A 25273-nucleotide genomic window follows, 5' to 3' on the forward strand; every position below is an offset into this window, starting at 1 on the left:
TTCTTCAACCTCTATATCAAAAGTTTCAGCAGGAGTTCCTGTTGTGGCTCAGCAGAAACAAATCTGACTAGTATCCGTGAGGACACAGGTTCGAACCCTGGCCTGGCTATGTGGGTTAAGGATCCAGCGTTGCTGTGATCTGTGGTGTAGGTCACAGATGTGGCTTGGATCCCACGTTGCTGTGGCTGTGGTGAAGACCAGCAGCTATAGCTCTGATTCAACCCGTAGCCTGGGAACCTCTATATGCTGCGGGTGTGGCCCTAAAAAGCAAAAAATTAAAAAAATAAAATTTCAGTGTTAATTTAGAATTTCATCATAACTTATGGAGAGATAAGGCATGAGGCAGGATAAGCTACTATTTTCATAGTAGTCCTGCAACATTGTGCCCTAAGTAACATTTTTCAAGAACTCGCTATGTGCCAGGAACCAAGATGCCCAGAATTCCAGTGCTTTCCCCTCAGGTGTTAGCCTGGACCCTTGGCCTTGCTGCTGATGGTTGCTGATACTCCAGATTTGGAATGGAGTTAAAAGCAAGGGTTCTAGAATTATGTCGGTCTAGTTTCAAATTCTGGCTTTATCCCACAGGCTGTGAGGCTTTGAGCAAGCAACTTAACATCTCAAGAGCTCATACAGTTTTCTCATTTGTAATATAAACTTAGTAACATCATCTTGCAGGGTGTAGAGGGTAGTCACTCAATATGCAGTAGTTGCTACTATTATCATTATTATCAGAAGGGCTGGCCAAGGGATGAGAGATGTTAAACATTTTGTTGATATGTCAAAAGTAGAGGAGTTTTTGAAAGTGTGTGAGGTTGTGGCCATTGTTTGCATATTCCAGACCCTTCTGGAAGACCCTGTGTTTTTATCCCGCAAGGCTCTAGTTCAGCCTTGGGTAGCCATGGTCACACTCATAGGACATATCTTTGAGACTTGGAAGCTCATGATCCTCCACTACTTGCTGGCAGACATCTCAGCACATCTCATACTACTCAAGAAAGAAGCATGGACTGTCATTAGTGCATCCACCCACAAACAAGCGAACCAACTCCACGGCAAAGAGAGACAAGAAGTAAAAGGGAGGAAACCCCCTAAATTAAACTGTAAACTCACTTCTTAATACTCCCTTTGGCACTAGTTCCTCTTAGTGTTTTTTTGACAGCTGTCTTACATCTAATCTCTGCTTCTTCGTAGTTGATAAACCTTCCTAATCCTGTGTTTCAGTTGAACTTGAACCCTACTTTGCCTTCAGAGCTTCTCTGGTTTTTTTCACATCTACCCACATGGTCTGATATTACCCTACCCATCAGAGCCAGCAGTCATTTCTGTTTATCCTACCAAGGTTGTCTGACTTTTTACTTTCCTCCATACGCATAGCTAGGATTAACCTTCCACATATGAACTTGACACAAATAAGTAGACTATTGCACAGGAGTGAAGGTAGGCAGACTTTCAGGCCTGAATTGAATCACTGTGTGAATCACTCATTTCCACATAAAGGAGGACACTTGACTGCGAGGTATGGTGGGATGAAATAGCATGCCAGCCAGGATAGAGTCATCTGGGAGTACTTCTTGGAAAAGATGGATATTAAGGAACGCAGAGACGGATATAGGAATTAGGAAATGTGTTGTTGCTGCTGCCCAGGAAATTGAAATTTGGGAAAAAAAATTTTGTTTTCTCTCCAAAGCAAGCTTGATATCAGGATAATATAAACTCGTCAAGGACAAGGAAGGAGACTCACAACAGACAACTGATATGAGGACGGCTTTATTTTTGCTTTGTACTTTTCAATATTTTTTACATTTTCTAAAATCATAGTTTCAAGAGCCTCCTTGCCTGCCTGCTTGCATCTCTCACAAGTGTTCTATCTTAATAAATCTATTTCTTGCCTAAAAAAATAAAATAAAAAATAAAATAAAATCACTCTTTTCCTTCCAGTTGCAGAGAAATACAGTTTCTGCTGATAAGAATTATGTCAGAATACTTAAATGAGAAAGGGGTGCCCCTCTCCCTCTTTAACCCACGGATACATGAGAGTACTACTTATTTTTTGTCTTTGCTCATTTGCATAGCCCAATGATTTTTATGATGCAAAGATTGTACTTTGTCTTGCTCAACCTGATACTGAAGTAGCTTCATGAAGCTTGAAAAAAGTCATCTTTAGTAAACCATTTTTGAAACAAATCTTTTGTCAAGAAAAGATGGCATAGCCTGTCATCTTTCACTTTTAAAAAATTAATGTGATACGTGGTTTTAGTACTTTGGAGATGTAGTTGTGAGCCCCTTTGTCATTCCTGACAGTCACTGGAATTTTGTGTCAGTGATTCACATTGGAACTGTTGACAAAATACTTGCTTTCCAAGAACCAGCTCAGTTTGCCTCAGGAAAGTGTGGTTTTGTCATTACCTTTCAGTTGATTTAAGATGCTATTAGGAAAACAGAATATGCATGCACACCTTTTAGGACATATCCGATTCCTCCACACTAAAGGTATGTGGCTCGAAGCATGGAGAGTAGTCACTGGGCTCATTGGAGGAAGAATAAAGCTGTTATAAAATGACTAGTGTCATTGACACAGTGTCAGGAGGCACCTCCGGGAACTAGAAGGGTTACTGCACATTAAAGTTTCTGCAAGTCACATTGCAGACTAAGTCGTAGTCAACATGCATCTCCCTTCTCAGAGGTGTCCTGACATTTGGAAGCCGGGTGTCTTTTCTTTCTGAGCCAACATTACTCATAACTGCTGTGCAGAATATGTTCAATGAATTTCCGTCTATAAAAGCAAAGTAAAATCCTAAGTGCTGTACTGTGCCACCTCCAAGTGTCAAAATAAAGCAGCTGTCACATGCTTTTAAAGCATTCAAGAAAGGCTTTTTAATAATCTAGGACCAAAAACGTCAAGTCTTGGTGGAAGATGGTTTTGCAATGAAAGGCCTCTGCGACCCTGGCCCTGCGGAAAGGTGGCTGCGTGGTGGTCATTGGGGACTGCTCCTGGCTTTCTCTTGTGGCCGTCCATTTTTAGCTCCTACCTAAGCTTCAGAGGCAGTCAGAAGAGACTGGAAAAAAGGGAAAGAAGCTAAAAGTCTGAAAAAAGAAGATGTGTTCTTAATAAAAAAAAAAAATTCTCATTAATTGCACGCCTTACGGCCTAGCAGCCACTCACTTGGGAAGGTGACAGAGATGTCTCAGAGGCAGTCGCTGCCTTCAATGAAGTGTAATCTGGTTGGCAAAAGAAATGAAGAGTCGAAGAATAAAGAACAGGATGGGATGAGTGCCAAAGGCAGCACCGGAGGCCGGAGTCGCTCGAGGAAGAAGGAGGAATTGGCTATTCATTCATTCATGTGTTTAATTTCTTTAACCAACTTTTAAAAAAAGGACCTGTAGAGTGTCCAAGCAGGAAATAAGAAGTGAAAGAAGCTATTCATAGGTAACATTTATCCATTGCCTTGCTCCAAGTACTATTTCAAGGGTTTTGCATACATCATCTCAATTAATCTTCAGTACTGTGCAAGGTCCTGATTTTATTTTCAGAAAAGAAAATGGAAACATTGAGAGAAGTAATAGGGCTAAAGCTACAAAATCAGGGACTGCAGAAGTTGGGGTTCAATTCCAGGAAATCCTTTTCTGTCATTCACGCCCTCATACTCTGGGCAAGATACAGAAAAGCAAGTCGTTGATAAAAATTCAGCCTTCCAATTGTTTTTTAGCATCCCTTCACTTAGTATCATCTCATGAGCATTTTCCCCCCGTGTCTTTAAAAACCTTTGAAATGAATAAGCTTTCAGCGAAGCCAAGCTTTCTTTTCAGGGTGATGCCTATCTGGGGCCAGACAAGGGCCTGAGCAGTGGATGTCAGAGGCAGGGAGAAGCGCGCAATCCTTAGCTGCTGACAGACAGGATGTATCACAGCGGGTGGGGGAGCTACCAGCCTCCATGGGCCGGTGTCAGGGCAGAAACGTGGGCAGCGGCAGACTTGAGCGCTCCGAGGTGAGCATTTGGGTTGGGTGGAGTCCGCAAGCCAGGTGCCTTTGCCAACGGACAGGAACAGGTGGTTGAATAGGAACTGCACTCCTCGGGGAGGGGGCACTGATGAGGGACAACAGCTGGGACATGTCCGAGGAACGGGCCTTAAAGCAGGCTGGACCCCACAACCTCCGAAATAAATAACCGGGGACTCCCGAGGATGTTTCCTCTTGGGGTTCTCTCGTGCACGAAAAGAACCCTGAGATTTGGATGGGAGACTGATCATTTTTTTTTAAGAGAGAAAAGGAGGCAAGAGGAGGATCTGGCCGAGTGAGGAAGAAGATGACGTGTGCATCTTGAAGGGGTGGCAGGACATCCTTGTGGATCTGCACCAGGCAGGGGATGTGGGGAATGAAGGACCAGACCTTAGAAGAGGGGTCACAGTGAGAGGTGCGGATTCAGGAACTTAGGGGACTGGCATTTCATCAAAGTCAAGGGAGAGCGTTTAGAAAGGAAAGCAGAGGACGAACTCCCACTTTAAGGACTGGAGAGAGAAGAGAGGATTGTCAGAGACGTAGAGAATAAGTGAATTGCCATGAGGTCCTGCTGTATAGCACAGAGAACTATATCTAATCACATGTTCCATGTGATGGAACATGATGGAGGATAATGTGAGAAAAAAAATATGGATAGATAACTGTGTCCTTTTGCTGTACAACAGAAATTGACGGAATATTGTAACTCTAATGAACAAATTAAAAAAGAATGAATTGCCAGAGAATTTGGCCGTCTTTAGGAATCTAGCTGATTTTATAAAAAGTAGATGAACAAGTCTTTTGGGATAGGAAATTTTCTTTCTGCTCTTACTGTCTCCAATAAATTAAGTTGAATCAAGGAATTCCTTTGGAGAATAAGACTTAAAATGAAAAGAGAGGAATAACTTTGCAAAAAACAACAGGAAAAAGCTTACTCCTTGAAAATGACTCTTGGCACATGGTACTTTGCCAATCACAGTCATATGGAAATGCATACTTTGGCAAATCAAATATGTGTGCCATTGTTAAAGTTTTCCCAGATTAATATAAAGGGAAGAAGCACTTCCATATGCTGCAAGAGGACCTCACTGTTGTTAAAGGGAATGGGGTTATAGAGTACACATGACCGCTGAGCCCCTGCATGGAGAAATCTGTGTGCAGTTTAAGGGTAACTCTTTTTTTTTTTGTCTTTTGTCTTTTGTTGTTGTTGTTGTTGTTGTTGTTGCTATTTCTTGGGGCCCTCCCGCGGCATATGGAGGTTCCCAGGCTAGGGGTTGAATCGGAGCTGTAGCCACCGGCCTACGCCAGAGCCACAGCAACGCAGGATCCGAGCTGCGTCTGCAACCTACACCACAGCTCACGGCAATGCCGGATCCTTAACCCACTGAGCAAGGCCAGGGATCGAACCCGCAACCTCATGGTTCCTAGTCGGATTCGTTAACCACTGCGCCACGACGGGAACTCCTAAGGGTAACTCTTAAACGCTCTAGGTTATCCTTAAAGACATTCCTGCTCTCCCCACCTCAGCTCACTTCTGTGTCCGAACGGTAGTTTTGACCTTCAAAACAAAAAGCTTGAGGGATGTAGTTACAGTTTTTGTAAGTTATGCTAAACTTACACATTTTGGTAAGTTTCGTTGCCTATACTGAGGCAGTTAATATAATTTTGCCTCAATAGTCTAAATCCAAATATGTTCAAATAGAGTATAGGATTTATTTTTAGTTCCTTTAGGGTTTATGGAGTCAAAGGGAGAAGAACCAGTTTCACCATTTCAGATCAGAGTTTCCTTTCTCTGGACTTTTCTGTCAGTGAAATAAAAGGCAAATGATTCTGCAAGTTTCCTTTAGAAAGCTACCAAGGTATTGAACTTGTCCCCTATACCCAAGTCTTAGAGAACTGGGCAAATGGAAAGATTTATGTAACCTGAGCAAATGTTAACTAAAACCTAGAGCCAGTATTTGGCTTGAATGTAAGTCAGGCAAGGGGCTTACATCAAATTGAGGGCTTTATAGAGGAAGTGAGAAAAGTGCTGCCACCAGAATAGCGTATTTGGGGTATTTTGTTCAGTCGTTGTTTACAAGGGTAGTCCTGCTCACCTGCGTGGCCCAGGCTAAGATACAGCAACAATCATTTGACTGGGATCTGTTTTATCACCTGTTGAATTACACTCTTCATCAGCTGACTGGCTCCATGCACTTCCAAGCTGTGACTCACCGAGTAGTCTGTGCAGGCAGTAGTGACAGCTTTCACGTGTCTCAACAGCTGCTCAGAGCCACCCCGCAGTGGTTTACATGGTAGGAAGTGGGGTATATGTTGATTAATCCAGGCTGTCCTTCCAAATGGTTTGCTTTATAGTCAAGCCTTTTTTTGTTTTGGTTTCTGAAAGGAAGGTTAGTGAATATGGGGTTTTGCATTTAAGAGAAATGCACTGTCTCCTCTTTGATCCTATGAACACCTGTTTACTGTGTAACTAGTACTGAGAGGTGGAGCAGGTTACTAAGAAGAATTAAAACTCCTTGTTCTCAAGGGACAGGAAGATAAGACAGATATACTAAGTCCTTAGGAGTGATTCATGTAAGGTGCTAGGTACAGAGGGACTGATCTCTGGACTTTCTGCCTGGAGGAGGTGGCTTTAACATGGAGATTAATGGTAGGTAAGAGTTCCGGGGTAGCAGAACAGAAGGGAGGAGATGGACATTTCAACAAGTGGTGTAAAGTGAAAGTCTGGGGCTGGGATTTGTTGGGGGGTGAATCATCAGCTAATCCAACATGGAGACCATGCACGACCTCGGTAGAATGTTAGGTTGCTTGGGACCAGATTGTGGAAGGCCTTGGACGACGAGCTAAGGGATTTATACCACATGGGTCATGGTCACTGGGATTTATAGGGGACATTTGAGCAAAAGGATGACACGCATGAAGTTTGTGGGGAGAGTCTGATTTTTGCCCAGTTATAGTCGACGTGGGGCTTGGCGAGAAAGAAACTGGAGATGCCAAGACCTATTTGCGGGGATCTGGTGCCGAGATCCTGAAAAATGTTAGTCAGAGGTGGTAGTAAGGTCTGGAAAGGGGAAGGAGGTTGTGGAAGAAGTAATGATGAGAGTCAGTGTCTTGTAAGTGTGTGCATCACAAAATAGAGAAGGCGAAGATAAGTTCTCTAGCAAGAAGCATGGGAGAACTGCCAGAATAGGCAAAGCAAGTGCAGGAACTAATGCGAGCTAGGAATCCAAGTTTGATAGGCCAGTGGAGCATTTGATTGGAAATTGACGGCCAGTAGTTAGTGCTAGTAATGAGAGACTGATCCTCAGGAAAGGTGCTGGGGCTGAGGACGTGGAATGAAGGGTGAAGGGACTGGAGCGCGATTTATTTGGTGGGAGTCGGAACGAGGAGTGTCGGGATTTTAGAAGAGTAGTGAGGAGGAGGTAGGAAGTAATGATGTGAATGTCACGGAGGAAAATGCTACATAACCTGCTATAAATCAGACGTGGAGAGGGAAGAAATAAAGGTTAATGATGCTCCCAGGCCGTACTAGTGTCATAATGAGACAGAGAGTCATGACCGGGGTGGAGGGAGGAGTGGAGGCGTGCAATTATTGGGTTGGATTGATGGGTAGGGAGCGCCGAGAGTGAGGATTTCTGTCTGTATATTTAATAAGATGCTTGAAGGAGAGCTGACATGCCATTTCTAACACATTGTCAGAGATTTGCAAGTGAGTATTGGGGATCGTGCTATAGACTCAGGGCAGTTGAAGTGACTGAGGAACTGACCAGTTAAGGAAAAGCAGAGACGGAACCAGAAATTTGGAGTGAGGAAGCTAGACGTCAAAGAGAAATAATGAATGGATTTTACTGAAGGATCATTGGTTATAACTAGGAGATTGAAGAAAATCTAGCACCTCTGGAAAGAGGGATTCAAAAGAGAAGGTAGTAATGACATTGTCAAATAAGGTGGGTGGATTAAGGGAGATAAGAATTGTGTAAAGTCATTGGAATTAGGTTGGGTGGTGGGGGCCACCATTTCACTGGAGCAGATAAAGATGCAGGAAGCAGGCCGTGGGACCAGCCCTGTCCTTACGTCACATTCGGTCTAATTGATGAGGCTGCATTATGGGTGCATTATAGTCACTTAACTGGGATTCCCTTTCCTCTGTGGTTTAACATTGTAATCTTTCTCTATTAAATCTCTAAGCTTTGCTCATCCATAGTCTTTATTCCTTTCATAGGTCCATCTTCAGAATGTTCCAGTTATAACAGTTCTGGAAGTCCTCAGGCTTCTGTCTTTTCAAACTTGATTCTGCATCTATGAATCAGACCTGCGTTAAAATCCAAGAAATTCCTCCAAGTTATTTATACTAAGAATTCTAATTCAGAAAGCTGTAATTAAAATGCCTTCTCCTACATCAGTAGCAACGCTTCCTGTCCTTTCAGGGGAGTTTAAGCCTGGAATCCGGCCCTGTTACTTCTCTTTCAGTTTTGAGGATGCAAGAAGTCAGACGAGGTGGCTAGGAGACCTGTAGGTCCTCATGACACCATGATTGCCTGGAGAGGTCCCTGGCAGATGGACGAGCAAAACCCTCATCTTTCAGGAAGAGTTTTGTTCCTAAAGTTTCTTTGTTCTTTGGTTGTGAGAATACATGTGCCCCTCACAACTCAAGTCACAGCTAGAAGCCATGAACAATGGACAAGTTCTTGCAAAGGTGCAGGCGTGGAACCTCGCCATAGAACCCAGTCTCCATTTCTAATCTTATTCTGAAGGAGCCCCGCTCAGAATGTCACCGTCCTTCCAGTCCTCAACGATTCTGAGTCCCTCTCCTGTGCACTGTGTGCATAGCTGTAAGCAGCCATTCTTTTGAAAATGTGGTGGGGGACCTAGTCATAGACCCTGGAGCTCCAGAGGGAGGGAGAGCCTTGGATGAACCCTGAGGATCGTGTTGGAGCCTTTATCAGTCCTTAGAAAGGACTGTGAGGAGAGCTCAGAAATAACTACGAGAGCAGACCTAGCAGGATCATGTCCAAGGGCGAAGATGCAAGGAGAAAATGGAGCCCTTCCAGTGACATGAGAGGGTAAAGAAGTAGAACCCTAACTTTTTTTTTTTTTGTCTTTTTGCTATTTCTTTGGGCCGCTTCTGCGGCATATGGAGGTTCCCAGGCTAGGGGTCTAATCGGAGCTGCAGCCACTGGCCTACACCAGAGCCACAGGCAACGCAGGATCCGAGCCGCGTCTGCAACCTACACCACAGCTCATGGCAACGCCGGATCGTTAACCCACTGAGCAAGGGCAGGGACCGAACCCGCAACCCCATGGTTCCTAGTCGGATTCGTTAACCACTGCGCCACGACGGGAACTCCCCCTAACTTTTTTTTTGAGTCTTTTTTTCCTTCGTATTAATTCTCAGTTAATATCATTTAATTCTTATTACAGCCCCGAGGAGTGAGTAGGTTCTGTACCCACTTTACAGATAAACTAGTTGAGGTCAGGAAATGAAGGAAATTGTAGGTCTTACTGCAGATGTGTTGACACGGCTAGGATTTGAACTGCTCGATTCAGGATCCCTTCCCCCCAGATCACCATGCCCTTCAGAGGGGCAGAGAACGTGTTCAGATGCTTTTTTTATGGCTGTATCTGGAAATCCAGGACCCTGTGTTATATTTCTTTGGTTTTTCTTCCCCATTTGTTTCTTGTCTGTGATGTGTTCCTTTGGTTGACACACTACTGCCCATCCCAGGAGACAGCCAAGGTTGGTTTGCATCCAAAGCGGAAAGAGTTTCGACATCTCCGGGCAAGCTGTGTGTCTGTGTGTGTGTGTTCACTACATTCTTTCTCTCTGGAGGCAGGCAGAGCACAGCTGTGGCTGCTGGGCCAAGAGCACAGCTGTGGTCAGCCGCCAGTTGACACCACGGCACATGGTGTCAAGGTCTCATTACTCCAGGGTGTCCTGCTCAAGCTGCTTGCTGCATGATTGGCATTTGCCAGGGCCCTGGTTGGGGGAAGAATTCAGTGCACTTTGTAGGAACAATGTCACCATGCCTCCTGTTCCACTTGCCATGTGTTCTCATAAAAATATCCCCAATCCAAGCTTATTTTCATAAAACCAAACTGCTGGTTGCCCAATTCATGTACTACTCCTGAGGAATTCTGATTGTCATTTGACCTTGATGACTCTCATTGCGTATGAGATCTTTGACCAAAGCTGTGTTTCATCCTGATTTTAACTCAGCTAAGTTAATTATGACATAAGTTTTGTTCAACTGATGATGTTAAGTATAGAAAAAAAAGACCACAAGAGTGATAAACCTTTGGTGATGGCTGGTCGATTATCACCTTGAGAAAAACAACAGACTCACTGACAGCCACCAAGAATAGCAAATGTAAATTCTCCTTACTTAGATATCTCTTCATTAGCCTGCTCCTTTTTTTTCTTTTTAAGCTGAAAATGATGAAATGAAACTAACAGAAAGTATTTCCTTTTTTTTTTTTTTCAGAAAAAACCACTGTCTGCAATAATAAAGGAAGTCTGTGATGGGTAAGTGTTAATCAGGGTTTATTTGGGGTGCTCCAGTCGACAAATTGAGAGGCAAATAAAATATCCTTGTACAATTGTAAAATACCATTGATTAAGTCATGCCTTGACCTGCCCAAAGACTCCAGGAAGGACTAGTTAAGTTTCCCTTGCCTTTTACACCCAAAAAACTATCTCTTTGGCTCAAAAAGTAGAAAGTATGGAAGGGCTGTTATATGCACACTGGGATGGGTTTTATTTATTTTGAAAGGTTGTGGTTCTTTCATTCAGCTCAGTAGGGAGCAGTCGAAAGCTCCCAAGGTTAAGTACATACTTTGTCTGCTATAAAGTGAGAGGACCGTTCAGGTCCCACAGAAGATAAAATAATTTAAAGACCAGTCGGTGGGTGGTTGTGCTGCCACATGGAACTTCACATTGACAGTGAACTTTCCTCCAGTTGCTTTAACAATTCGAAGGAAAAGCACGTACATGTGGAAGTTGTATGACTTTTTTTTTTAACTTTTAAAGCAGAACTGTGAATAGAGTATTATCTAGAATTTTTTTAAGACCTGGGATCCTTAATTGAAATGTTCCAGTCTACAGCAAGCATACTGACTGGGGATTGTAGAATATAGAGGTGATCGGAATGCAGCAATTATCAAAAACTTAGGGGTTAGTAGATGCAAGCTATTATATACAGAGTGGATAGACAATAAGATCCTACTGTGTGGCTCAGGGAACTACACTCAATATCCTGTGATAAACCATAATGGAGAGAATATGTATAAGAATGTATAAGGGAGTTCCCTGGTGGTCTATTGGTTAAGGACTCAGCATTGTCACTGCTGTGGACTGGATTCAGTCCCTGGCCCAGGAACTTCCACAAGCAAAAGACATGCCCCCCCCTCCCTCAAAGAATGTGTGTATGTATAACTGAACCACTTTGCTATACAGCAGAAATTAACCCAACATTATAAATCAACTGTACTTCAATTTAAAAAATGAAATTGCCACGGATTTCCTTTGTTTTCCTCTCTCTACTCTACTTAGACTCCTTCATAATAGGCAGGAATGTAACTTCCTATTTAAATATCCCTCCCTCGAAGCCATGAGATGAAATACTTAAAGGCACACCGTAGGCTTGAAGTAAGACCTAGACCACTCACATCTGAAATGGGTGGTCTCAGGGTCATGAAAGGGGGCTGAGGCCCTTCTGCTTTGTTTTAGCCACTGTGTGTCTCTTGGGTATGGGCCCAAATCCATTCACAGGGTGTTTCATTCATCTAACTCCATCAACCCATAAACAGGAAGATGACCCTCTTTTGTTTTCCTGATCCGTTTATGCTTGTATTTTTCAGGTGGTCCCTTGCCAACCACGAGTATTTTGCACTGCAGCATGCTGATAGTTCAAACTTCTATATCACAGAAAAGGTAGGTCACCCGTGTTATTTAATCTGGGATATTGATATTTAAGGAAATCAAAACACAACTGATGTTTCCTCTGCTCAGGACTAAACATTGCTGGTCTAAGTTTTACATCTCTACCCTCCACGAAAATAGCATCTGCAAAGCAAACAACAGCGACTTTAGCATTAACAAGGGGATATTTAGCCCAGTCAAGAGCGAAGACCAAATATGTTTCTGCATCCTGTTTTAGCAACAGCATTTGCCTTCTAACAGGGAATTTACTAATTCTCTCTCTTTCTTATTGCTTGGTTAAAGCATTTATTTGATACTTAATGACTTAGTCTAGCTTTCCTTTTTCCTCTTGGAACAACCTCTAATCCCTGCTTAAAGTAATTGAAATAATGACAAAAACCCATTTCGGAGGTGGCATTGTGTAGGCAGTGAGTGTTCTGTGGCTCCTGAGAATGCTGCTTTCTTCCTGGATGATTTTCACCCTTTAGGAAGCTTGGAGGAGAAGGAGGGGGCTGCGAAGACTAAAATGGCTCTGGCAACAAGTACAATTAATCTTAGAGATCCTTGATAGGAGAAGGGAAAACTAACACTGATTCAGCACCTACTGTGTGCCAGGAACTGGGTCAGCCACGTTATATCTGTTGGCCACAGCACTAGCTTTGGTGATGATGAGACTCTGAATCATAAAAATCAGATGGCTTGGCTAGTATCTCAGGGGTAATAAACCCTAGAACCAAGAAGCATGTCTAGATCTTTGTGTTTTTATCACTTTTCCTTGGGGGAATTTCTAGAAAAGTTTAGCATTCAGCTCAGTTTTATGGAGAGTTCACTGAAATGCATGGGAGCCGCTACTGTCTCCGTGGGACTGATAACCTTTGGGCCTGGTGGGGAGGGGAGAGTGAGCTCTGTGAACAGATTTCATCACAACCAGGTGGTCAGCGCTGTGGCAGAAGTGAATACAAAATGGGGAGTTCCTCTCGTGACACAGCAGAAACAAATCCGACTAGTATCCATGAGAATGCAGGTTTGACCCTAGTGGGTCGGGGATCCAGTGTTGCTGCAAGCTGCAGTGTAGGTAGAAGACGTAGCTCGGATCTGGCGTTGCTGTGGCTGTGGCGTAAGCCAGAAGCTACAGCTCTGCTTTGACCCTCTCCTGGGAACTTCCATGTGCTGCAGGTGCAGCCCTAAAAAGAAAAAAAGGGGGGGGGGAATACAAAATGATCTGGAGAAGGGGAGAATTGATTGGGGACCTAAGGCCTCCTGAGCTTTGTTTGTGCCCATCAGCAGTCCCTAGAGTGAGCGTAAGTTTACCCATGAACCACGCGGGAGTGGAAGGTGGAGGCAGTGGTGGGGGTCCTGGGCCCCCTGTGACTGCTCGCTCTACCCTGCAGAGGTGGGGAGGGCGGGGAGGGGTGTTCCATCCAGCCCCCAGGGAGGATTGCCAGAGGCCTGGAAGTGCTTCTCAGAATTGTTGTATTCTTCCCCAGTGGGCATGGGAATTCTCCTAACTGATCGTGTTTTCCTCCGCACACCGACTGCCAGAAAGCTGAGAGTTAGCAAGGGACTAGATTTCCTGACCTGTGTTGTATTTGTTACTTCTCCTTGTTCCTTTGCTGCATTCCACAAACAGTTCCCTGTCTTTATTTCCCCTTTGCCTCATTTTCTTAAGATTTTTCATTTATTTTATATTGTATTTATATAATCTGGATGCTATTCTTTGGGAGATAAAGAGGATATAAATAAAAATAAAAGTTAAATGTTAGCTGTTAAATGTATTGCTGTTGATCTCCTTAAACAGAAGGCTATCTCATTTCACCTTGGTTCATCTTTTAAAGGTAACTAAAATAGTGTGACTTTTTGGAGTATTATTGGAAAAGATTGGATGGCTTTCTACTACTTGGGATATAATATGAAAAAGTGTGAAAATGAGGTGATAAAAGTATAGGACAGTAGAAATTATAATCATCAATTAGTGGGTAGTGAAATCAACTTAGTTGGTTGCCATAGCATTAAAAATTGGAATATAGTGGAGTAAAATAGGTCAGAGTACTTCACCTATGTTGCTTGTGAAAAACTTGTGCCACACCCATGCACATATATAATACATGTATATTGTGCTAATTTTTTTTACCCTGGACTCTGCCCCAAAAGCCATTGAGTTACCCATAGCTCTGCCTCAGATTAACTGTGTTGGCTTGTGTCCCCTGGTGGCTGTCCTATCTTCTGTCATCATTGTCAGGAAGCCTTGTTTCGGAGATTACTAAGGATGGGATTCTCAGACTAGGGAATGTAAGCATCGCACGCAGGGAGAACCTTTTAAAAATGTAGATTTTCACATCCCAACCCCAGAAACTCAGAATGTGCAGGCCTTGGATGTGGCCTAGGATTTTGCAGTTTAAGAGCCTTCCATGGGGAGTTCCCACTGTGGCTCAGTGGGCTAAGAATCTGAATAGTATCAATAGGGATGCAGGTTCGATCCCTGGCCCTGCTCAGTGGGTTAAAGATCCAGCATTGCCTTGAGCTGTGGTATAGGTTGCATATGTGGCTTAGATCTGGTGCTGCTGTGGCCCTGGCCTAAGCTGGCAGCTACAGTGCTTATTCGACCCCTAGCCTGGGAACTTCCATACGCCACAGGTGCGGCCCTAAAAAGAAAAAAAAAAAAAAAAAAAAAGAGCCCTCCATGGCCTTCCGATGTGGTACCCAAGGGTCCCTTGAAGGAACCTGCTATGGGGTCACTTTTCTGAAGAGATGGGACCCAAGTGTCCTGGGCACTGGGCACCATAAACGGAAGTCATGTGCTAAGTTTGATTTAGGAGTGTTTGTGTGCAGCCAATTCTTGGAATAATGTACAAATTCATACAATGGAAAAATAATGTATAGATTCTAGTTACGCTTTCATTCTAATTTACATTAGTATCTACTTAGAAAATTAAAACTACTCAGAACAATGGGAAAATTATTATGTTATCAGGCATCCTAGTCATTTTCTGGGAAATCTTATTTAGTCTGAGGAAATCCTTAATGTTGAATTTAAAGGAACTGCTACCTAAATCTGTCATCAATCTGTCTGTCTCTCTTCATTGGCCGGTAGCAGGGATTCTTCCTTTACTAAAAGCTTAGGGAATGAGAAGACTTATTTTCTCAATCATAGCTCTTTGTTTATAAATAAAATGTCATCACTCCTCCTCCTGCAGCTCTTACTGGGCACCGCGGCATATGCATGTTGCACAGAACTTGACACACACTGGGTGGGAGAAGGACCTCCAATCCTGGGTCTCCAGGCGCAAACCTGGGCTGCCTTCAGTCTGCAGTTAGGTCCATCTAGTTCCTTGCAAGTTTTCCTAAAAATAGAGCCCATTTCCCATTCTTAAAGTAACGTATTTAGCATCATCTTGGTTACGTACAGCCCAGTGAGTTGTTAGGTAATATTTGTGTTACCATGGTAACCGGTGACTAATTTTCAAAACTTGTGCATGTTCCTAGGGCCTGATTTTCCCTTGTATGTGAGATGGTCTCCCCCTCCGCTGGCAGAGATAGAATATCACCTGTAATTTTAAAATTCTCCAGCCCCAGCCGGACAAGCGAACACATTCTGTAACTGATGGATGTTTGCTGAGTGTCTTGTAAGATCCTCAGGGAGGCACCTCCCCTGCTTTTCTCAGGTCATCCAAGCCTATTGTCTGAAATTGTCTTCATTTGCTTATTGGGCCATTGACTTCCATTTTTCAGTGCAAGAGAGGGGAATGCCAGGTTGTTGAGCAGTGTTCAGCAGGAGTATGGCATGCAAATACCTCGGAGAAAGTTAAGATTCAGCTCTTTACAAGTTCAGATTCTGCCCCAGAAGTTCTCATATTTCAGGATGATGTCACACAGAGAGAGAGAGGGAAAGAATTTATATTTTTTCAGCTCTATTGAGGTTGACTTGACAAATAAAATTGTAAGATATTTAAGGGTAGGCCATGGTGGTTTGATATACATGTACGTTATGAACGGATTGTCACCATCTAGGTCATTAACGCAGCCATCACCTCATTTTTTTTTTTTTTGCTTTTAAGGGCCGCACCCACAGCATATGGAGGTTCCTAGGCTAGGGGTCGAATCGGAGCTACAGCTGCCGGCCAACACCAGAACCACAGCAACGCAGGATCCGAGCTGCATCTGCGACCTGCACCACAGCTCATGGCAACACTGGATCCTTAACCCACTGAGCGAGGCCAGGGATGGAACCCACAACTTCCTGGTTCCTAGTTGGATTCGTTTCCGCTGAGCCATGATAGGAACTCCAGCTCACTTATTTATTTATTTTGTGGTCACATTTAAGTTCTAGTCTCAGCAAATTTCAGTTATGCAACACAGTGTTAGCAACTAAGTCATCGTATGTTTCCTTAGATTCTCAGATTTCAGTTCTCTTATAACTTGAAATTTTGTACCCTTTCACCAGCCTCTTTTTATTTCCCCCAACCTTTCAGCTCCTGCCAACCATTTTTCCTACACTCTGTCTCTGTGAGTTTGACCTTTTTTTTTTAAGGTTCCATAAATAGGTGATTCCATGCAGTATTTGTCTTTCTCTGTCTGACTTGCTTCACATAAGCATAATGCCCACAAGATCCATCCATGCACGTTGTTGCAAAAGGCAGGATTTCCTTCTTTCTCACGGCTGAATAATCGTCCATTGTATGTGACACCACTTCTTTATCCATCCTCCCTTGAGGGCCCTTAGGTTGTTTCCACATCTTGGCAATTGTGAATGATGCTGCAGTGGATATGGGGATACCAGATATCCCATTTTCATTTCCCTTGGCTGTATACCCTGAAGTGAGACTGTTGGATCATTATTGTAGTTCTACTTTTAGGTTTTTGTTTGTTTTTTTCTTTTTTGGTCACCCCATGGCATATAGAGTCACAGGGCCAGGTATTCGATTCCAGCAACGCTGGATCCTTAACCCACTGTGCTGGGCTGGGGATCCAGCCTGCGTCCCAGCGCTCCCAAGATGCCACCGATCCTGTTGTGCCACCGTGGGAACTCCCATGTTTATGTTTTTGAGGCACCTTCATGCTGTTTTCCGTGGTGCCTACACCACTTTACATTCCCACTGACGGTTGAGGGTTCCCTTTCTTCACATCTACCAGCACTTCTCTCTCTCTCTCTCTCTCTCCTTTTTGATAATAGCCATTCTAACAGGGGTGAGGTGATTTCTCATTGTGATGTCAATTTTCATTTCCCTGATGATTAGTGATGTTAATTAGTCATATACTTGTTGGCTGCTGGTTTGTCGTCTTCGAAAAAAATGCCTATTCAATTCCTCTGCTCATTTTTAACATTGGATTGTACCGGTTTGTTTTGCTATTGAGTTGTATGAGTTCTTTATATATTTTGGATATTCACTCCTTAGCAGATATTTGATTTACAAATATTTTCTCTATTTCTTAGGCTGCCTTTTCATTTTGTGGATGGTTTCCTTTGCTGTGCAGAAGTTTTTTAGTTTGATGTAGCCTTACTTGTTTATTTTTGCCAACTGTGTTTACTTTAAGTATTTCAGGGGAATTTGTCTTCTGAAAAAGAATTTTATATGAGAGAGTGCTGAGCATTTTAGTCATTATCCTCATTCCAGTCTGATGATGCAGGTATTATTATCTCCATTTTACAGCGGAAGAAAGTGAGACAGAGAGAGATTATGCAACAGCTTGTCTAGGTCTAGGTCGTACAGTTGGGCAGTGGTCAAGCTGAAGCGTGGACGCAGGTGGGCTTGCCTCCAAAGCTCTCTATGTCACCTCCTGGAAACCCTCTCTCCCCACTGCCTAGGCCCTAGTTTGTTTATGATGCCTTTTTTTTTTTTTTTTTTTTTTTTGCTGATATCAGGCCAGTGATCCTGACAGTAATTGCCTCAAGAAAATAAATACAGGAAGTTACAGCCAGTGAATATTGGTTACCAGTTTTAGTCTGTGGCTTCCTTATTCATTAAAAAGATGACCTAGAGGAAGTTGACAGATAATCTTGCCCTTAGTATGGACTAGCGAAGTCTGGATTGTGAGGTTGTCAAAGGTAGGATTATTGCACTAACACCATGCTTTTTAGGCAAACAGGGAGATTGCCTTGTCCTCCTTAACCCTAAGCAGACAGGTAAGTCCCCAGACGTGGTAGCAGACACCCTTAGGAGCTCGTATGCTTGTGGACAATTGAGGGTTTATCATGATTTCACAATGCCATTTTGTCCTCCTGTGCTAAGACCTACTTCAGAATGTGTGAAATATAAGGATATACCTTGGCAGTATTTTACTTCTGTAAGTCCTTATTTTGTAAAAGTAGCGATAACAATGCCTCATCCAAGCCCTCTCTGCGACACTGGCCTCGGGGACCATTGGGAAGGTAGTGGGGTCCTTTGATGGTCCTTTTTAAAAAAAAAATTTATTATAGTTGATTTACAATGTTCTGTCAATTTCTGCTGTACAACAAAGTGACCCATATATATATATATATATATACACACATTATTTTTCTCATGTTATCCCATCATGTTCTATCACAAGTGATTGGATATAATTCCCTGTGCTATACAGCAGGACCTCAGTGCTTATCCATTCTAAATGCAATAGTTTTCATCTACTAATCCCAAACTCCCAGTTCATCCCATTCCCTCCCTCTCCCCATTGGCAACCACAAGTCTGTTCTCCATATCTGTGAGTCTGTTTCTGTTCTATAGATAAGTTCATTTGTGACATATTTTATTATTTTTATTTTTTATTTTGGTCTTTTTAGGGCTGAACCCACAGCATATGGAGTTTCCCAGGCTAGGGGTTGAATTGGAGCTACAACTGCCAGCCTACTCCACAGACACAGCAACACAGGATCTGAGCCGCATCTGTGACCTATACTACAGCTCACGGCAATGCCGGATCCTTAACCCACTGAACAAGGCCAGGGATTGAACCTGTGTCCTCATGGATGCTAGTTTGATTCATTTCTGCTGAGCCATGACAGGAACTCTTTGTGACATATTTTATATTCCACATATAAGTGATATCATATGGTATTGGTCTTTCTCTTTCTGACTTGACTTCACTTAGTATGAGAATCTCTAATTGCATCCATGTTGCTGCAAAAGGGCATTATTTTGTTCTTTTTTATGGCTGAGTAATATTCCATTGCATATATATAGGTACCACATCTTCTTAATCCATCCATCCGATGATGGACATTTAGGTTGTTTCCATGTCTTATCTATTGTGAACAGAGCTGTAATGAACATAGGCATCCATGTATCTTTTTGAATGGAAGTTTTGTCCTGATATATGGGGGGGCAGCCATTTCTAATGCCATTCCCACTTCCTAGGTGCTCTGGATGCTCAGACAGGCAGATGGGGATTGTGTGCCCCTGGAACTGGTCTATCCGACCAGGTTAGGAGACTGCTCTCAATTATCATGTGGAATTCAGTTCAGCTCTCATGCTTTGAGCACTGGTCTCTCCAAAGAGCTTAGCAAGATGAGTCCCTTTCATTTTCTGCATCCGTGGACCTCAAGGTCTGGTCAGGGAGAAAGCCTTCAAGCAGGCACAGGTTTTGAGGAAGCACAGGAAGGAACCAAGTAATTATAGAAGAGAAGAAGGATCCAAAAGGGTCCTGGAGTGGGCTAAGCAGATCTGAACTGAACTTTGAGAGAATAACAGGAAAAGCGTTCATTCAAGGACAGAATTCTTCTCATGAGTTTTGAGCCCCTTGGCAGGTTAGCTGGGGCGTTAGTTGAGGGACAGTAACAACTGCCCTGAACATTTATTAGATACGGACTGTGTGGCAGGTGCTTAGCTAAGCACTTCGCAGAGGCTATTAGTTGTACTTGAATCTTCCCAGTAAGCCTGTGAACCAGGTCTGATTGTTCCATGCTTCATACTGCAGAGTCCAACTGGGCTCAGGGGTGTGAGTAACAGAGCTGGAGCTGGACCCAGGGAGTCTGATCCAGCATTTCGCTCTCTCGGGCTTGCTCTGGGACAGGCAGGAATTTCAGCAGTTCTCATCACGCTGTGCCACACATGGAAGGCACACCAGTTCTTGATGCCGGAGATGGAAACCTTTCCATCTTCTCTTTTCCCTCCATGGTTTCCTCTGCTGATAGTCCTTATTTTCCCATCTCTCAGTCCTCCAAAAAGCATTTGATTTAATTTATAATCCAGTTTGATCAGAATTGCTGATTCGGAGTTCCTGTTGTGGCTCAGAGGTAACAAATGCTACTAGTATCCATGAGGACCCAAGTTTGATCCCTGGCCTCTCTCAGTGGGTTAAGTTTCTGGCATTGCCATGAGCTGTGGTGTAGGTCACAGATGCAGCTCGGATCCTGCATTGCTGTGGCTGTGGTGTAGGCTCTGATTCGACCCCTAGCCTGGGACCTTTTCACATATGGCCCTAAAAAAAGAGAGGAATTGCTGATTCCCCAGAGGGACGTACATTACCAGCAGAGTTGGGTTTTTTTCCCATTTGGAACAAGAGGAGTGAGTCCAAGGGATGGCTTTGCAAAGAGACGGTGGCTGGTGCTTCTCAGGTGGGCTGGTTAACGCGAGGGTATGAGTCCCTGTTGGTCACTAAACAGGTTGAGAACAGGGATGTCATGGGGCTGACCCAAGGACACTATACGAAAACAATTCAAATTTGTATATGGCCTTGGGTAATTGTAATTTCAAATGTGGCTTTTAGTGTGATGGACGTAGGCTGTAGGCTGTCTGGTAAACGAGGTCAGGGCCATTCATGTAACTACATCTACCTCTGTTTTGTATTGATGTCTCAATATAAAGACACCTCTGGGCAGCTTGGCTCATCTTTTAAAAGTGGCTAAAATATTATGGAGTTGGGAATTACTGGGAAAAGGATTGGGGAGTTTTCTCCTAGATGACTCTAATGTGAAAAGTATAAAATTGTTTTTAAATGATAAAATGACAGGACAATAGAGACAATCGCAGGGCTTTTCAAACTATTGGTCTTCACTTATTAGTTAAATCAGTTAAGTAAGCTAAAGGAGCATTAAAAATGGACTGTTATAGAGTAGAAAAAGATCAGAGTCTGTAACATGACCACCATCACCAAGCAAAATACAAAGCAAACTGAGGCATATCTTTTCCTGGGGGCTGCCCCTCCACTGGCTCCTAGGAGGGCAGTCTCATAACCTGGTGCCACGCATCCCTTTCCTGTTGCTCCCCAATAGCTCAGGGGACCAGAAGTCGACACCTTACTCTAGGTGAACCCCCATGAATTCTCCCTGGGGACTCTCAAATTGAGAGGTGAGTTGGGTGCAAGTGTTTGCTAGGAAGGGAAGGTCAGATGGAGTCAAAGTTGATATGCTGATATATCTTCCTATAAGCTGGATACAGGGCTTTGCAACCCCAGCTGTAAGTTCTCAGTAAAACCAGGCTGTAGAAAGGCTTGAGGCTTGAGATAAGTGGGGATGGAGGCCTGCGAGGGAGTCAGAGGAGGAGAGAGGGAGAGGCTTCCTACCCTGATGTCCTGTCCTTCCATCCGTATGAGAGGATCTGCTGCGGCTTTTCAGCCCTGCCCCTTAAAACCACCGTGTGCAGGTCTGTTACTGGTGATCAAAAACCTTTCACTGGAACAGGCATCTTAATTGGAGCAAACCAGAGCCCAGGAACGTTGTAAATTTCCTAACCCAGCCACACATCCTATGCAACATTCCCTTTTCTGTTGCCTGTGGTGAAAGATTCTGGCTGCACGCCTGGCATGTGGAAGTTCCCGGGCCAGGGGTTGAACCTGAGCCACAGCAGTGACCCCAGCCGCTGCAGTGACAATGCTGGAGCCTTAACCCACTGTGCCACAAGAGGACTCCTAAGAGAGTCTGGATTTGTCCAACAGAAGCCACCGTGGCCAACTCAGCAAGTTACCCTTCAGCCAGGTGTGACCAGCATCTGGGCCAGCGCCTCCAGGGCTGGCTCTCAGCAGGCAGGAGCAGGAATGGGCAGAAGGATGTTTCTGCTCCTCACCTTAGTGCTTCTGGGGCTTGACTCCCAGCCTTCTCTCATGCTGTCCCTTTTGCCATGCCCCTTGCCTTTGCTCACACACTGCTGCCTGCTCTCCCTTTGTTAAAGACCCCACGTCCACGTGTGCCTTGCTGCCAAATTCTTTCTCCTCGGATTTGTAACCAAGCCTTCTGGTATGGATGCTTCTTACCCTTTTGGCTGCTTATAAGCCTGTCACCAGCCTTTAGAAAGCTTTGAGCTCTTCTAGGCAGACTTCTTGTCCTGGATCTGCCAGCTCATAATCAGGGCTGTCAAAAAGAAACAGCCATGCCGGGAGGAAAAGAGCCATGTATGCATGTAATTCAGAAAAGGAACTTGTACTGACTTCCTGTATGTGCCAGGCTCTCTGCTAAGCTTGAGATTTTGTAAGATCTTAGTTGAGATAGAGCTCGTACACCGTTAAATCCAGCCATTTAGAGTGTACCATGCAAGAAGAACCAGCTGTATAGCACAGGAAGATCTCAGTAGTTGGTAATAACCTGTGTGGGAAAAAAGAATGGATATACTTTATTTGTATGACTGATTCACTTTGCTGTACACCTGAAACAAATATAACATTGTAAGTCAACTATACTCCAATAAAATTAAACTAAAAAAAAATAAAGCATTCAATGCAATGATTTCTAGTATATTTACAACTTTTTTGGCCATACCCACTGCACATGGAAGTTCCTGGGCCAGGGACTGTATCCGAGCCACAAGTGCAACCTAAGCTGCAGCCGCAGCAGGGCTGGGTGTTTCACCCACTGTGCTGGGTGGTGGGGATTGAACCCTCACCTCCGCAGCGACCCAAGCACTACAGTCAGATTCTTCATCCACTGCGCCACCGCAGGAACTCCTGTTTATGTATTTACAGAGTTGTCCAGTGCTGTATTTTTTAGGTAGTAAAGCTGTGTCATTTCTACTCAGGTATTTTCAAGTTCCAAACCAGCAGCTCTCCAACTTAAATGCAGATCACGGCCTCCAATGCAGAGATGCGGATTCGGTAGATCAAGGCTGGGGTCCAAACACTTTTTAATAAGTCTAGTTGGTATTAGTGCCACGTTTCACTATTACCTGTTGGACGTGTGAGCAGCCTCTGGATCTTTCTCTTTATCACTGCAGGCAATGCGTCGGCTGAAGAAACATGTACCACCTAAAAGTTGCTAGTTACGTTTTATTCAGAGACTTTGCTGAGGACCAGCGCCCAGGAGACAGCCTCTCAGATCGCTCTGAGGAGCTGTCCCAAAGGGAGGAGCCAGGGTGTGTAGGCGGTTTTGCTGGGGGGAAAATAAACACCCCAAACATTCAGTGAATCCTCAAAAGATTACTACTCATCACGAAAAGCAGGCATCGCAAGGTAATGATTTTAGTGCTTTTCTACATTTGGGAGGATGCAAGGGTCTGGGCTCACTGAAATTATTCCTTAGATATGCATCTTAACTGTCTAGGGCCACTATCCTGTCTTTCTCCATCCTGAATCCCCCCCAGGTGCACCAAGAGCAGCAGGCTGCTGTGGCTGATGGCTTGATGCGACATTAGTAGTTCACCAGAATGGCAGGCAGCATTCTTTGTTTAGTGGAATGACAGGTGACATTCTTTTTTTGTCTGCAGAAGAAAACTCATTTTGTGAATTCCTGTAGTCCCGTGTGCTCCTTGAACTGGAGACACTGTTCTGCTTGGTTTCCACTGTTGCAGAGAGAAAATGAAGTCCAGCTTCCTTACTTAACCTGGCTGTCAAGGTGTGTCACAGTGTAGCCCAGTCAGCGTTTTCAGTTTGCTGGCCTTCTCTTGTTGTCTCCATTTTAGCCCGACTGCCTTTAAGCCACACTGCTTGAGTATTCTCCAGATAAACCTTATTCTGTCTCCCTCGTGTATCTTTCCTAACGTGGAATTCCGTCCTGCCTACCCTCCCTCCCTCAGGCCCATTCCGTTTCAGGTACTAGATTAAGTGCTGGAGACACAGATATGAAATGCTATCCTTGCTTCTGGGGCAGATGAGTCTTGACAAACACACATTGGAAGTCACGGCATTAAACGTAGTGCCACCGCAGCACAGCTGACCCTCCTCTCTTCTGGTCCTAAATTGCTCGAGCTGGAGGAAACCTTGGCTGCTTGCCTGAGATAATCTCAACCTCAGTATTGCAGATGAATTTCTTCATTCAGTCCTTCAGTTCTAAATCTCTCCCCTTCCTCTGCTGACAATATAGGAATTATTGTCTCTGCAGTGTATTGTCTCTCGGGTTTATTGGTCAGCTAATCAGGACCTGCATCTCTTTATTGTTGCCTTGAAGTATTATTTAACCGTTTGTGTGCTAATTTGCATGTTCCCCTCCCTGGGATGCTAAGTGATTTACAATCCAGAACTCCCTGTTCCACCTCTGAGTCCCCTGTACAGTGTCTCACGTGGTTCCTTGAACATATTTTATAGGTGTTCGAAGAGGGTGGATTCTATGGGATACAGTATTCTTTGTAAGATAGAAAGTACAATTAGTTGCTTCATCAATTATGTATGATGTTGGTTAATTCAATTACCAGAATAAGCACATGTACTTTCAGATTATTCAGTGGAGGAATTGTAGAGTGAATAAATGAATTTTAATGCTCCTCTTAGAGTCTTAAACCAGTGTTAAAAAGTTGGCTTTCCGTACCTCACAACTGATTAATTATCCTTTCTAAAAGAACGACATACCTACACACAGACACACGCACAGAGTATTTATACTTTGCTGGATGTTGCCTAAAATTTTTAAAGATTCATGAGATTTCATAAGATGATATTTAAACCCAGTCCCCTGAATTTAAATGCTCCCTCTTTAGAAGAAATGACCTGTTTCTAAGAACTTGGTCCACCACAGGACTTTATCTCTAGCTCATAGCAGTAGCTCTGGGGAGGGGAAAAATAAGAAACCTTCTGGTACCTCACATTATACAAATCTTCCGTCATTAGGCAGATGATCAAAGAATCTTACAATGTCCGAGTATTATCCTGTTTCTTCTCCTTGGGGTAATCAACAACCTCTAAGAACTAAACTGTAGTCGTGACAGATAATTTACCCCAAATTGTGCGCTTGTTCAGTTCTGAGAAAGCGAGCTTTACTTTATTTAACCCTGGGGGATCCATTGAGAATCATGTGGTTCACCCATCTTTGGTTCTGTATTTCAAGCAGTCAGCTCTGTGGAAGCAGTGGTCGCAGAAGAGTAGAGAGAGTTCTACGCTTACATACATGCACTAGCGTTTCCATGAAGGAACACATGGGCAGTGACTCGTTGGCATTCACTGCCCTCACCCTCCGTGCTCTTTCTCATCAAATGAAGGAAAAGCCAACCACAGTCACACTCCACTTTGGTGACACATTTTCCAGT

General features: G+C 43.8%; 1 protein-coding gene across 4 annotated transcripts in view; it reads left to right on the plus strand.

Annotated features, from left to right (window-relative positions):
- Nucleotides 1-25273, plus strand: part of ELMO1 (engulfment and cell motility 1) — a 561177-nt gene that overhangs the window by 126811 nt on the left and 409093 nt on the right. For all 4 annotated transcript variants that reach the window (XM_047763106.1, XM_047763109.1, XM_047763107.1 and 1 more), the window contains 2 exons: nt 10480-10520; nt 11855-11927. In XM_047763106.1, coding sequence (XP_047619062.1) covers nt 10480-10520; nt 11855-11927 — 114 coding nt within the window. The remainder of the gene's footprint in view (nt 1-10479; nt 10521-11854; nt 11928-25273) is intronic.

This window comes from Phacochoerus africanus, chromosome 16, assembly GCF_016906955.1.
Source record: "Phacochoerus africanus isolate WHEZ1 chromosome 16, ROS_Pafr_v1, whole genome shotgun sequence".
In the NCBI taxonomy this organism is placed as follows: domain Eukaryota; kingdom Metazoa; phylum Chordata; class Mammalia; order Artiodactyla; family Suidae; genus Phacochoerus; species Phacochoerus africanus.